This window comes from Haemorhous mexicanus, chromosome 20 (assembly GCF_027477595.1).
Source record: "Haemorhous mexicanus isolate bHaeMex1 chromosome 20, bHaeMex1.pri, whole genome shotgun sequence".
In the NCBI taxonomy this organism is placed as follows: Eukaryota; Metazoa; Chordata; class Aves; order Passeriformes; family Fringillidae; genus Haemorhous; species Haemorhous mexicanus.
This window is the reverse complement of record NC_082360.1, coordinates 2,895,323-2,910,271: the sequence shown is the minus strand read 5'-3', so window position 1 is coordinate 2,910,271 and position 14,949 is coordinate 2,895,323. Positions and strand designations below refer to the sequence as shown.

The 14,949-nt window shown below is 41.3% G+C and overlaps 1 protein-coding gene across 2 annotated transcripts in view; it reads left to right on the top strand.

Moving 5' to 3' along the window:
* TBCD (tubulin folding cofactor D) overlaps positions 1-14,949 on the top strand; it is a 120,867-nt gene that overhangs the window by 78,646 nt on the left and 27,272 nt on the right. For both annotated transcript variants that reach the window (XM_059864302.1, XM_059864300.1), the window contains exons 24-30: positions 4,406-4,437; positions 6,592-6,654; positions 7,075-7,151; positions 9,316-9,397; positions 12,966-13,084; positions 13,829-13,920; positions 14,792-14,932. In XM_059864302.1, coding sequence (XP_059720285.1) covers positions 4,406-4,437; positions 6,592-6,654; positions 7,075-7,151; positions 9,316-9,397; positions 12,966-13,084; positions 13,829-13,920; positions 14,792-14,932 — 606 coding nt within the window. The remainder of the gene's footprint in view (positions 1-4,405; positions 4,438-6,591; positions 6,655-7,074; positions 7,152-9,315; positions 9,398-12,965; positions 13,085-13,828; positions 13,921-14,791; positions 14,933-14,949) is intronic.

Here is a 14,949-nt window from a genome sequence, read left to right as displayed (position 1 = left end):
GCTCAGGAGTAGTCCCAAGTTCTTTGTTACAAGGCAATGTAAAACTTTCTAAACCAATAGACAGTTGCCACAGAATTTATTTTGCTTTTCTGACCTATTACCTTTGCTTACTTTTGCTGCACTGTGGATACTTTTGTCCAGTGGGCTTCTAACCCACAGGCACACATATGCTTCTGTTATAACTTCTGAACTCTTGGCTTATTCCATACAACCACACCCTTACATTAGAAACCCTTCACCATCAAATCAATACAGTTTCTCACTTACTTAAGGCACATTCTTACAGCTATGGAAATATAAGTTTATTATTTTTCTGTTTAATGCCTGTGTATTGTATTTTTACATCAATCCAGGCTTCTCCTAAGGCTACAGAGCAAACTCTTCAGTGTCTGTAGAAGTTTCTGTTTTTCCCATTCCCACAGTTCAGAATATTTTTTAGCTTCCTTGTGGCCACTTCTGAGTCTGATACCAGAGGCCTGAATGCCCAGAAGATCAGGAGTGGATCTGGCAGTGCAGGGCTGCCTGCAGGTGGTTGCAGTGCACTTTGTGTCTCAGCAGATGCTGGGTCCAACCCTCCAGCCTTCCATCCCAGCTGGATGTGCCGGGATGTTCGTCAGCGCCTCCCACGCGGGCAGCGCGGTGCCTGCGACGTGCTGCACAGCCAGCCTTGCTCTGAGCTCATCCCTGCAGCCTCTGGAGAGGCTGCCTGGGTGTGGAGCACGTCAGCTGTGGCAGCCCAGCAGATTTAGGAGCTTGGAGTGGCAGGCAGTGTCAGTGGCAGCGGCACCTTCCGAGTTTCGGCGTTTCCAGCAGAGGAAGGGAGCCCGCAGGTGTTGACAGGTGCTGGGCAAGAGAGAAACTCAGCTCATTTCAAAGACCTTGAAGGTTGTAACTGATCTTGATGGTTTCAGGGCAAATGTGTTTCTTGGCATGCATCTGCCTAAAAGAGGTTGGTTTTTTTTAGGCATATGAGCTTAATCAGCAAAGAATTCCAGCTTTGCAACAAAGCTCATCTTAACAGTTCCTCCAGGTTCAGAGGGTTTTGTGCACCCAGGGCCTGGAAGGCTCTGTGAGATGCTGCTGCACTGTCCTCTGAAGAGTTACAAGGTGAAATTCTGCTACAAACCGAAGTCACTGGGAAAGCTTTTACTGCCATAGAGCCAGGATTTCACCTGTAGCATTCTGATGTTAGAATACAACGTGGGATTAAGAATTTACAGTAGCCTAAACCTTGGTGTTTCTCCTGTTGGTGTGGTTTATTCTGTGCATCCTGAAGGGTTGGCCATGAAAGCTTTGTTAAACTATTCAGCTGAGCTCAGGGGTTTCCCTTTTCCCCTGGTGTACCCTCTGATAAAGCCATTCTGTACCTCCAAACCCCAGGCAATGTGCAACCTGGACCTTTAAAGAAACCTCACTTCTGTCTGGGACAGAGTTCCCAAGGCAAATGCTTGGTTGCTGTTCATGTGGAGGTGAAATCCGTGTTCTCAGCTTTCCCAAAATCCAGTATTTACAACTGAATCTCTTCAGCTGTTCCAGTACTTCTTACTTCAGATTTGAATATCTGTGAAAACATAGATGCTTTTCAATTCCAAACAGCTTCAGTTACTGCTGTTTTTATTATCTTGAAGAGGAATTCTGGCTTTTGCACAAAAAGCAGCAGGCTTAAAATAATTTAAAAAAATAAATCCACAAAAGTACTTTGAACTTCTTTATGCCTTGAGAACAGCACTGTCACTGGTTCTGATTCATCCAATGGAACTATAAAAGAGAATCTGTCATTGTCATTCTTAGGTCAGTAATGTTAATTCCTCAATTCTGCAAGGGATTCTATGTTTAATTTTCCACACATTGTGACTCATGCCAGGATGTTTCTAGGAGAGCAGCATTGCTGTGGAGCTGCACACAGGGAGGAATGCTCAGGAGCTTGTGGAGCCTGGGCACTGCATCAGTCAATTTGCAAATTGAATTAATAATTAAAGCTTGAAACAGGTACATCTAATAATGTGATGCAACTTGTGGATGTGTTTTTGGAATAAAAAAGAGGAATGCTGACTGTACAGCAAAATTCAGAATCTCTGAATTAGGTAGATCTGTATCTTTTTAATTTAGTGAAATACTGTGGAGTGAGATAAAGTTAATAGAAAGATGTGCATCATGTTTGACAAACCAAGCATGGGCTGAGGAAAGATCTTGGAATATGACAGAATTTTTGGTTCTTAAAAGTGAAATATGGATGAGCTGTGGAAAGGGAGAACAAAATTAGCTTTATTGGTGGACATGCAGAGTGTCTGAGCAAGAACCAAGTCAGGAAGCTTTGCAGAGGAGCACACTCAGGTCATGGTGCCACCAAGAGGGACTGGATTGGAGTTTGTGCCTCGTGGAGAAGTTGCTATGCAAATCCCTGTCACCTTCCTGCATTCTGGCATGGGGACAGCAATCCTCAGAGAGGCTCTGAACTGAACTGGAGTTGGTGAAACGCCAGAGGAAGGGACAGCACTCAAATTATCACCATCAGCACAGCTTGGAGTGGCCTGACTTCCTTTTTGGCAGTGTGAGGAAATGGAGAGGAGCAGCCTTTGTGAGTCAGTCCTTGCTTTGTAGTTGGAGCAGAGCAGTCCATATCTGAATCCCTGCATCAGCAGACTGGTGCACGCCAAACACATTTGCAAGGTGATTATTTTCTACTCATTTGCAGTAAGGCAAGGAATGGGTGAAGGCAAAATAAAGGGGAGAAGAAGTGTGGAAGAGGAAGCAAGGCTTGCCACATCAGTCACCTGCTTTTGCTGCTGTCTCGACTCCTTGCATCACTTTTTTTGTTTTCTAATTTACATTTTTTAGAAGCTGGAGAGCAGAGCATGGCAGGAAGGTGGGGTAGACAATACAACCTTATCAGCATGGGGATGTAGAACCTGTGCTTGCTTCCTACAATGATAAACTGAGCTGGGGATTATTCAATTAAGCCCAATCTGTATTGATTGTGGAAAGCAAAAGTTTCTCAATTAAAGGAAGTGCTGACCTGTGGAAAATGGAATATTGTGGAGTTGGCATCTCTGTGTTACCTGAACCACCAATGAAATTGTTGAGCAGTCAGAAACCCAGAGCATATTGCAGAAGGGACCTCCTCGTGTGCAATGGAAAAACCTGTTTCAAATGTTCAGGCTTTTGAAGCTCATACAAAGGGATAAACTGGAGAACAAAGTTGTAAGAGCTGTTAGGATTGCTAAGCTGGCCTTCTGAGCACAGCTACTAATTTTATTGTGGGGAGGGAGGAGGAGAGGAGGGAAGAAAATGTTTAAAATAAACAAAAAACAACAAGCAAGTAAACAGGTCTTTGTTGTTGCTGCCCTTGCTGGGAGTTTCTGCCAGAGCATGGACATGCAAACAGGTGATGAAGGGTTTGGCACACCTCAGGGAGGAAATATTCCTGCAGAAGTGAAGGCAGACAATGAGGAGTCAAGGGAGGAAATATCCAAAGGAAGGGGAGGTCAAAGGTTCACAAAATGGAGCAGTGAAGCCACAGAGGCTGACACTGAGTGAAACTCCTCAGGCATTGCCTTGGGGCTGGGAATCCAGACAAGCAGCAGACTCTGCTCTGTGGGGTCAGGAGAAGTCTCTGCCCACAGCCAGGAGAAGCCAAAGATTGCAAACAGGCCCTGCCATTTCCAGGGTGCTTTTCCCTCTCCCCACTTTCTGCCCAGTTCAGATTTTCTTCTCCCAGTGCTGGTGCTGGCCAGGCTCCTGTTCAGACAGAGGAACTGGGCTGAGGTCTGAGCTGGTGAAACCATCCTTGAGGAGCACAGCTTTACCTCAGGAGGGTCTGAGGTAGCTTGAGCCATTTGTTTCTCTCCCTTTTCTGATGTGTTTCTTGTGGTGATAAACACAAAATCACCTGGGAGGGGGCTTGAGCAGGACAGGAGAAGGGTGGTAAATCTCACCAGGAGAGGAAACCAATAACATGTGAAAATGGGAACTGGGAAGGGAAGTTTCTATTTAGTTTTAGAGAGAAGATGATTTTATTTAAAAATTGCATGTAGTTCCTTTTCATTTGTGGAAATCAGAAGCTGGTAGAGACTGCATGACTGGAAAGTCCTTTGGACAGTCTCATGGGGTTGGAATGTTCCTGAAGGAAGTGAAAAGAAAAGCAAAATGAACTTGCCAGTCTTTTTATTATTCACATTAAAGATTAGCAAGACTGGGAGTGCATTTTTGCAAGAAGAAAGCTTAATATTCAGGAGAGGTTTGTATTAATCATGCTGAAGTCAAGAAGAGTTGATTTAAAAGGAAGCAGAGTTGATCAAACACTAAACTGGGTATTCTGTGCTCTGCTTTCATTCTGAAATGGTTTTGAGGTGCTTTTTACCTCACTGTGCTGGGTTGTTCTCTGAAGGCTGTTTCTGCTTTGCAGGGGTTTAGGTGGAGAGCTGATGAGACCAGCTGGTAAGTACCTCAGCTGGGCTGGGCCAGCACCAGAGGTGCCCTGAGGAATCTGGCTGTTGATGTGTTTCCAGTTTGTTTTGCATGTGTTGTGTTGAATGTGTAAGCCAAGTCTGCACAGTAATTAAGAAAAGATGAACTTTGGAGGCCAATGAGCAGATGGGTGCAGCAGGGCATGGGGTGTCAATAATAACCAATGCACTTGGAATAACTCTGTAAGAGCTGGAGGTGGTTCTGGGCTCTGTGTCACACTGTGTCCTTCTGCTGTTGCACACAGTGAAGTTTTTTCAGGGTTGAACTGTCTTCCTTCAGTGATTTACTCAGATTCCTCTCCAGAAGAGATACAATCTGCACTTTTAGACAGAAGCCATGGTGGAAATAATGATTTTATCATAACACGTGTGTGCACAGAAGTGAAGCACAAAGACCATATAAACAGCAGTCTGTGGGGAGTGTGGCACCACAGAAAAGATGGATTTGGAAGATTGTTGCATGCTGTGAAAAGGAAGGGTGTTGCAGGAAGAGGTAGCCTGGGTGGATGAGGAAATGGTGCCAACTTGGTTTCCTGCTTGTGAGCTGAATGAAGGAAGTGCTGCAGAGCAGATTCCAGCTTGGAAGATCTGAAACCATCCAGCCCTCGTGGGGGAAAGAGCTTCAGCACTGAGGTGGAAGAGAAGGGGGATTTGAGTGAGATTTGACACAAAAATGCAAGCTGAAGGAATAGGTTTTTTGTGATATGTTTTAGCTTTTAAGCAGCTGAACATTTCATGGTTTTGGAGAAATACAAATGGCAGTATTTTGACATGATACAAGTGTGTAGGTGGAATGAGAGAAGAATTGAAAATGTTCCACAAATTGCCTGCATGTCTAATGAAGATGATGGTCTCAACCACAAAAGAGCACAAAGAAGTGCAGGGAGCTAAGGAGGAACCCCAAGAGACTAAACTTGGGTTTAGTCACGTTGCACTTGTCTGTGAATAAATATTAGCACAGAGAAGCTGACACAGAGTACTGAGAGGGTTTGGTGTGCCATTGCCATAGTGAGGACTGAGTTCAGGAGTAGATTTGGAGCCCAGTAAGTTGATGATAAATGGAGGTGATGAGCTGTGTATGGAGCCCAGAGGAAGAGTCAAAAATCAGGTTGTGGGAGGAGAAGAAAACAAAACAATGGCATTAATTTATACTGCACCTTCTTCTGTCCTTTCCCTCCTCTCCACCAACTCTAAAGCAGCCAGGCAGTGACGTGGAGCTGGACCAATCTCATTTATTTGAACTGAACATCAGGAGGTGAAAGATAATGGTATTCCCCAAGTGCTGAGCTTTCATTTGAGCAATACTGTCAATCTGTTGGACAGAAAATTTGGAATGTTTCCTGTGTTAATCTCCATTCCCCAAAAAAGCCTCAAAACCTTTAAAAAATACAATTCTCAAAGTGGGTTTGTGAGCATTAGAACCCTCTTAAATTCATAGATTAAATTTGCAGTGTTTATTGTGGTAATCTCCATTCCCCCAAAAATCCTCAAAACGTTTTAAAAAATACAATTCTCAAAGTGGGTTTGTAAGCATTAGAACTCTAATAAGTTCATAGATTAAAAATAATGAGGGCTTTCTTATGAAAAGGATGTGCTCATATATTCCAAGTATCAAAGGAAATAAAGTTACATCCAGTTTCATAGCTCCCAGCTGTGTGCAGTGAGCAAATGCCACTCCTTGGAGGTTCAAAAACAATGGGAATAAGAAGGAAAACCTGTCATGTACATTTGAATAGTTTTTGGTGCCTGTAGTGTTATCCTTGTCTCAGCTGGTTTACTGTCACTTATGCTACACTGCTATTTCCAGGCTGTAGAGCAAAAAAAAAGGGGCTGATATGTGTGTGCCCACCTTGAATGCAGAGGGGAAAACATCCCCCCAAAGAAGGGATTTGCTGGAATGATGGGGCTAACTCATGTCAGAGGACAGTTACTGCATCACAGTGATTTCTGTACAAATGTAATTTCCTTCAGTTTTCAATTTCCTTTATTTTTAATATCTGTTTGCAAATGTACTTCAATTTAAAATTAATGCTACTGTAACTTTCTGTGATTGTCCCTTCAAAATTGCTACAGTTTCTCTTTACTGGGGGGTATTTATCTTGTTCTCAAACTTATTTTATTGCAGTCTGCACTTTAATTGAGAAGTTGTCACTATCAAAAATGCCATTCAGAGGAGATCCAATAATCAGTAAGTCCTGTTTTAAATAACCTTCCATGACTGTGGTAACTGTTCATTAAAGTATTAAGAAATTATGCTTTTCAAAGAAGTAAAATTAATGGGGTTGGGTGGTCTAACACATTTTAAAAAATACCAAAAAGATAGACAAATACTGCAGCAGATGCTGGTGCAATTTGAAAATTTGGTTTTTGGCTGTTGACAAGAAATAAAATGTGCAGTACTCAGCATCAGCAGGCATGGGGTGGTCAGTGTGGGCATGGTAACCCAGTCTGGAGCAGCTCTGCTGGCAGTCACAGCCTTGTTTAGTTGGGAAAACCAAGGACACAGATTGATCTGTGTCATTGCTGGTCTGGGGAAAGATTCCATGGAGGATGTTGAAGTTCAGAAAGCAAGAAAAGGTAAAGCTGTTTGTGTTCCTTGCTGTTGCAGGTGGTTGGCAGTGGTTGATAAATGACAGCCTAAGACACCTCACTCTTGTTTCCAGTGCTGCACGACAGCACATAAAGGTACAAGAATTTCTCCTCCTTGATGTGGTCCCATGAAATACAAAATGAGAAATACTTCTGCTTTCCTTTGGTGGAATATCCTTGGGATCTTACTGGTTCTTGAATGCATGTTTCTTAGATATGTGAGAGGAGTATTTTATAAAGTGTGTTTTGAATTCCTCAAGATTCCAGTGGACCTTTCTGATTAATACTTGAGCAGTTATCCCAAAGGTTGTTCCTTTCTGTACCTCTGGACAGGCTGATGGGGCTGGAAGCTGCTCCCTGGTGGCTCTGTGGTTATATTTAGAGGGTGTTTTGCTTCTGTTTTTGGTGTACTTGTATTATATGTGATTTCAGAGAACTCTTGTGAGAGTTAAAAATGCTCTGAATGACGTCCACAGGTACTCTGTGAGCTTTGCTGTGAGTTACCAGAGTTATTCAGGACAAGCAGCTTCAATTTTCCATTAAACTCTGCTGCAAATTCTCTTTCTATGCTCTCAGACTGCTCTGATTCTGAATATTAAATCCATTGATAGATGTGTCTCATGCTGTTTCATTTACATCATCTTAACACCTCCAGTTATTCACCCTAATTTTCCCAAGAAATCCCATGGCAGTTTGATCTCTGCTGAATTATGAAGGCAATTTCTGCCCTGCTAGAGCTTACAGCCAATCTGAATTTAACACACTGTGTTCATTGTCTTAGGTGTTAGTCATAAGATAAAAAGACATTTCAGGTATCTCACACCTCATCTTTTAAAGCTTTCCTTGGGACACAGAAGAGAATGGAGTTGTATCCAAATCACTGAAGGAAATTTAAAAAAGAAATTTGAATTCTTAGGATATTCTTTTGGTATTATTAACAATTTATTCAAAGTGCTGGCATGTCTTACAACTGGAATTTTTAAATCAAAAGCTTAAAGGAATTAATTATAGGCTGTAGAGAATTTTGATTGGTTGGTAAACATCAGTTAAAGCCAAACAAAGTGTATTTACTAAATGGCAATTCTCACTTATTTCTGCTTCTGTTTTAGAGAGAAATATTTTTAAGGGCAATGCTTAAGATTTTGAGAAGTATTCTCTTTTTTTTCTGACATACAGTATTCTCTTCCAGTTTAACTTCATACATTTAAGGTGAAAAACATTTCATTTAGAAAGTGAAACATCTGAGCAACCTGGTCTGGTCCCAGGTGTCCCTGCCCATGGCAGAGGTTGGATAACTTGGCCTTTAAAGGTTCCTGATCTAGAGCAGTTGGATAATTCTGCATGTTTTGTTACTATTATCCCTGTGGTAGTTAGAATATTGTTTAGGTGAGTGCTGGTTTTCTTTCAAGTCCTTGATTTTGCATAGAGAACTTGTCTGAGGTGTCTTGGAGGGCAGAATGAATCAGCTGGGCAGGATTTCTGAGTTACAGCTGAGATTTCCTGTACCTGGAGAGCATGAGTGTTGGTAGGTATTGTTGTTAACATGAAGTGAACAATGCACAGCTTTTGTGTGCTTTCAAATTTATTATAATTTTGGGTAACATTATATTATCAGCTGAAAAGTATAATTCAGCCCTAAATTCTATTCTGTTATGTATTCTATTAAATTCTATTCCATATTCTATTCTGTGCTTTCTGAGATAGCAGCTGAGTTATTTTGTGTTCTGTATCAGGAACTGAAACCACTCTAAAAATGAGGAGGCTCAGGTGTAACACACAACCACTGATCCTTTTCTAAGCCAATCCAGATTAGGACACAAGGCCTGTGATCCTGGATGTTTGGGCTTTTTGTTTATAACCTTCAGTCCATGTTCTTGTCTGTGTTTCCTTTCTGTAGGGTTTGTTTCTTGTCAGTCTGGCATCAGGATATGGGTATATATGAAATAAGATGAAATAATGGCTTATGTGTTTTGTGGTGCTGTGTCATCCTGGAGATCTTTCATCTGAACTGAAAATACATTTCATGCATTACTGTTCTTGTTTTAAATGCTAATTTAGCTTACTGGTCATATTGAAGGAATAAGATGAAAATCTGGTTTTTTCTTACATAAATTTCCTTACTAAACCAGTATTGGGAAGAAATAATAAGAAATGAAATGCCAGTATCTGAAAAGAATTTTTTTTAAATCCACTTTATTTTTCCTTAAAAATTCTAAAAAGCTCTGAGGTGAGTAAATACATTTCTGTGCCTCTGTTGCAGGAGTCTGCAGTGTCTGCACTGGCTGCTCTGTGCAATGAATTTTACATCAACGAGAGGGGAGAAGCTGATCCAGCTCTGCAGGGTAATGATTCATGTTTAACACAGAGGCACAGAGTGCTGGGCTGGACAAAACTTGTACTTTGGAGGGATTGCACAGAACAAGGATTTTGGTTTTAAAACAACTTCAAATTCTTCTTCAAAAGAAAAAATCAGTGACAGCTGAAAGTTGTCTGAAAAATGACAGCTGGAAGTGTAGGAAATGCCTCATTTCCTCCATAAATGCTGGCTTTAGACTGGAGGTGAGGAGAAGGCACCACAATAATGAGGCAAATTAATGTTGCTGTTCTGTTCCATACTGTAAAACAAAGAACCAAAGATTGTGCGTTTCTAAAATCCTAAATTTTAACAAAGTGAATAATTTTCACATCCTGTTTTGATAAACTCTGCCAGAGAACATGGCTGACTTACAGGAGAGTTGCTAAGGGATGAGAAAAGGATAGAAAAGGACACCCAGAGTTCTGGTAAATGTGCATGGGAAAGCTTGTGTGTTTGTGTTGGGATCAGCAGCACAGCAGGAGGCTTAAACTTCCCTTAGGGGTGTGTGAATCAGCATCTTTTTTTATACTGCTTTTCTTGTACCTGTCTTCCTTTCAAGGATCAGATTGTATCATGGCCATCAGAGACAAATTGCTATATTGTACAGATAAATATTTTAACATTTATATTCTTGTTTTTCTAAATACGACAGTGACTACATGTACTTAATAAAATATTGATTTCTTTCTCTATTTCTTGCCATTATTAAATCAGGTAACAAAACACCTATTATTTATTTGTCTTAGAGTTGTTCCCAAAATGATGTTGATATTGAGCACATATGTATTCACATGCAGTCCATGCCCCAAAGACTTTAGGGCTGAACTATAAAAGCAGCTTATCCTGATTTGAAAATACTTTATATAGTGCTAAATCTTAGTAAAAAAAAATTAACCCAAACCCCAAAATGGCTCTTTCCCTGCTGGACTTGGGCCCTGCCTGCCAGATTCTTTGTGGGCAGCATGGGAAGATGTGATCTGGTCCCAAGGCAGATGAAATCCCCACAAGCTCAGGAAAGGCTCATGTGTCAAACCAGAACGTGCTGGGCAGGAGGAGGCAATGCTGAGTCAAAGCAAACAAACTAAAAATGACTTGAAAAGGTGATAGGGCAAATTTTGTGTAAGGATGAAGTTTCAAGTTGCTGTAAAAGTGGACTGGAAAACTCAGGCAGGTGCCCAAGTCAGGAAGGAGAAGGGATCTGCTGCAAGTACAGGCTGCAGATGTTCTTGCTTTACTCATTTGGACCCCTCTGAAGCCTCATGATTTTTTCCTGGATACTTTTCATCTGCCTTGTGCTTGGAGGGACCATGGCAATGTGGCTGTGATGGTCTAGGGACATAATTAGGTCAAATTTGTAGGCACAGGTAAAATTTCTCATGGGACTTTCTGAAGGAGAATTGTGAATTGACAGTTTTTTCTGTTCTAGAAAACTCTCTGCTCAGCTCCATCTTGAGTACCCTTTTATTTGGCCTTGGCTGCACTGGAGCCTGCTCCCAACGTGATAACAGAAGTGACATTACACATGCAAGCATCTTTAAAAGAAAACAAATAATAAAAAAGATGGATTTGATGTCTGTACCCATAAAACATACAAATTTCATGCCTGTCTGTTGTGGGATTGAAATCCAGTAGTAAAAGCCCTCCCAGAGTGTATGAGGGATGTGGGGATGAGTGGAAGCTGCAGAAGTGCAGGAGACATTCAGCACAGTGCAGGTGCCTGAGATAAATCAGTTAAAGCAGGTCTGGACATGATCAGGGGGATTAGGGGGAAAAAAAAAAGCTTTTGGTAAAATTTAACCAGAGTTTTGCTGCTGCTTGATGATTGCAATGAAAGCACCAGTCAAGGCTGCTTTAGCAGTTTGATACTCTCAGTCTGTCCTTATAAAGCTGCAGTTTGTTGAATCACTACTTTTGCCTCTGTTTGTTTTGACCTTCTCTTAGTGTTTTCCTGTCTTAGTGTGCTCTGGTTTGGTTTTGCTGACTTTCTCTTTTAATGTTCTTTCAGGATGGGTTGTGTGGAATTCATAGTGTAGACACTTCACAGGCCCTGTTGGTTTATGAAGCTGAAGCTCTTAGAAGAATATTAACATTTGCATTGCACTTTGCACCACAATTACTGGGTGGTTATAAGTCAAGAGCTGTTTTTTGCTCGTTGCTGTGTCATTTGGCTAAAATGTCAACCTGAAATTCCCATCACTCAGAGTGGAGACTGTCACAGCCTCAGTGCTCAAGATCTTCTTGCTGTCACAGCAAGCACTGCATCTTCCTGTGGCCTCAGGACTCCCAACACCCTGGTGCTTTGGAAAGTTTCAAATAAATGTGCTTATCTGGAGGTGCTGCTCACCTCTGGCCAGGGAGCTGGGCTGCTGATGGCAGGGACAAGTTGGGGCCTGTCCATTGCGTTGGGGTTTAAAAAAACAGGAATTGTGATGAATGGGGAGTTTCTTATGGCAACTCTTCTTTCTTCCTCTAGCAAATATTGCTCAACCATTTAAACCTTAGATTACAGTAAGCACTGGCACAATTATGTAATCTTCCCAGGATCTCTGCTTCTTTTTCTTTGAGGATTAAAAGGTGTCTGTGCAGTAAGGGGATTGATAAGACCACCTTGCTCCTGTCTGAATCAGAGCTGTGCTTATTGCAGGTGGCTCAGAGAAGCTTTCCTGAAGTACTTTGGTTTTCTCTGCATTTTACAGGAGAGTTTAATGTGAAAAATTGGGTAAAGGAGGTATTGGCTGTAAGTCTGAGATAAAGACTGCAGCAGAAATGTGAACCTGTTCCTGACTTTTCCTCTTTTTATTTTTTCCTACACCCTCATTTTCTCCTTGATATCACTTTGCATGTTTGCTGAGGCTCCTTTTTCCATGCCCAGCTGGGTTTATTCTGTGTTTATTCTTGTGCCTTTTGACTCTGCTGCTGTTTGTAGGGTCACTGTCCCTGCTATGTCCTGTGCCAGCACACAGAACCAAAGGTGACATTTCTTCCTGAGCCTTCTCCTCCAAAACACCCAACTTCATTGATGATCTGAAATTATCTCACTGTTTAGTTATGATCTGTGTGTGTGCTAAAACAGGACTCCAGTCAGGAGTTTGCTGAGGGAAAACTGTTAAAAGAACTGATCTTCACAAACCTGGGGATCTCCTGCCTAACCCAGAACACTTATCCAGTGATAAAACATGGAGACCTAGAAATAGGAAAAGAACTTGCTCCCCTTAGCCAGAAATTTGTGCTTGTACTTATTAGTTGGATGTCTAAAACGTGAAAACTCTTTGAGAAGTTTGTCTTTTCTCTCTCTGAAGTAATAGGCTTAGTATAAATGCAAAGTCAGATTTTTAGACAGAAAATAGGAATTCATCCATGTAAAAGTGAACATCTTAAAATTTTTATCCTTTTCCTGTAGAAAATGAAGGTATTCTACATTATAGGTCAACAAATTCCAAAATTTTCCAGCTGCTTTGTTTAGAGGATCTTTCCCTTATTTTTTTTCCTTAGCCAGATATGAAATTCTAACAGTGTGGTGGTTGCTTTTCACTCTGCAATTGTATTTTTTCCAGATGAGCTGGTGACACAGTATGTTTCAGAACTACAAAACACAGAGGAAATGATTCGTTGTGGCTTTTCACGAGCTCTTGGGGCCCTTCCAAGATTCCTGCTGAAGGGCAGGCTCCAGCAGGTGAGAAAATAGGAGCATTGGAATGAAGGAGTGAAACCTGTGACAGTAATCAAATTAATAATAATGATCATAATTAAAGGTCTTTGTCAGAGGGGTTTGAATGCTAATGCACAGAAAATCATCATGAGTCGAGCTTGCCACGGTTTCTGATAATTAATGTTTAGTCCTGCTTCAGTAGTGTTAATGGCAAGCCAGAGGTTGGATTAACCCTTTGCTATGGGGTATTGGTCCAAGGGAAGAGAGGAGAGAGGGGGGAAGAGAGATTTGCTGCAGGGATTGAATTGAAACCCCTGGAGATATATGAGCCACAGAGTGAAATAAAAATACAGATTCAGAATATAGATTTTAGCTTTTAGCAGAAACTTATACCTAAGTGCCTTGAGGATCTAAAAAGCTGCAGCAGAGAGCAGAGGCCTTTGCCCTTAGGCACAATTCCACAAAATAGAAATGGTATTTCCATAAGGTTACCCTGCCCCAGACAGAATGCAAACTTAGCCTGCTGTTCTCATTTTTTAGATATATTGCTCCCATGAACAAGAAGAACTGGTAGAAGTACAGATGAATTTCTGTAATACTCTGGTGATGTTGTGTAAAACCTTACAGGCCTCTCCTGGTGAGAATCCAAACTCTGCTGCCTGCTTGGTTCCTTCATACAGGATTGAACTCATTTTACTCTGATATCTAGATTTAACATAGTAAAAAATGCTTTGGGTTTATATATCTCAATCTTTGTATTTTTTTCAGGTTTTAGAAGGTCTAAAAAAAGTTACAATAATTTCCCCTGAAGATGTGAGCTTTGCTGAAGCCAGGAGAGATGCCTTAATAGCAATTGCAAAGTATGTTTCTCACCCCTGCTTGTGTCTAATTTTAAATCTTTCTGTAGAAGCTTTCTCTTGTTCATTCAGCTGGGAGCTGGGAGCACGAGTCTTAAAACCATTTACAATCACACACATATATCTTGACTGCATGTCCATTACTGTTTGTTTTTAATTCAGAGCATTACCACACACCTGACTGTGGACTTCAGCTCTGATAGTGCTGTCAGGTTTTTATCAGTTAACTGACTACCTGGAGTGTATTTTAATGTTTGCTTTTCTCATGGGCTGCAATTTAATGAGCTTTACTGAGGAGGAAGGATATATGTTTTTCCACAATCTTAAAAAGATTGAAATGATTTAAAGAAACTGTGCCTTTTGTTTAAAGGAGTATTTTCTGTGTTGGATGTCACAGTGCAGTTAATAGTATACATTAATATTTTATGCTTTTAAACTGTTGCACTGCTAAAAACCCTGTGTCTTCAAGGTAAAGAAGTTCAATATCAGGTTCAATGCACATTGTGTTGGCCATTTGCTCTTCTTGGTGACTTCATTTTAAGGAGAGCTCAGGGACTGACAGACATTGAAGCAAGTTCATTTCTGTCATGTTATAGATGTGAAAGCTTTTCTGGAGTACTTTGATTTTTTTCTGCATTTTATAGGAGAGTTTAATGTAAAAAAAAACAGGTAAAGGAAGTAAAGCAACTTCCCTGCTGAGATCTTAGCTTTGCCAGTGTTCCTTTGAACCCAAACACTGCTCAGAACTCCTCAGGTCAAATTCAGCCCAGAACTATTCCTCATTCCATCTGTAGTGGACATCAGTTTTATTAACCAACAGAACAAAGCTTGCTCTTAATCGCCTCCCATCCCTTCTTTTCCTCTTTTTTTGAAGGGTTTGCCAGACAGTGGGTGTGAAGGGAGATGGATCCCAGCAGGAGTTTGTGTGCAGGGAGAATGTTGATCAGATTTATGCCACGCTGCTCTCCGGTGTCACCGACTACACCACCGACAGCCGGGGGGACGTTGGAGGATGGTAAGGGGGGGTCAGAT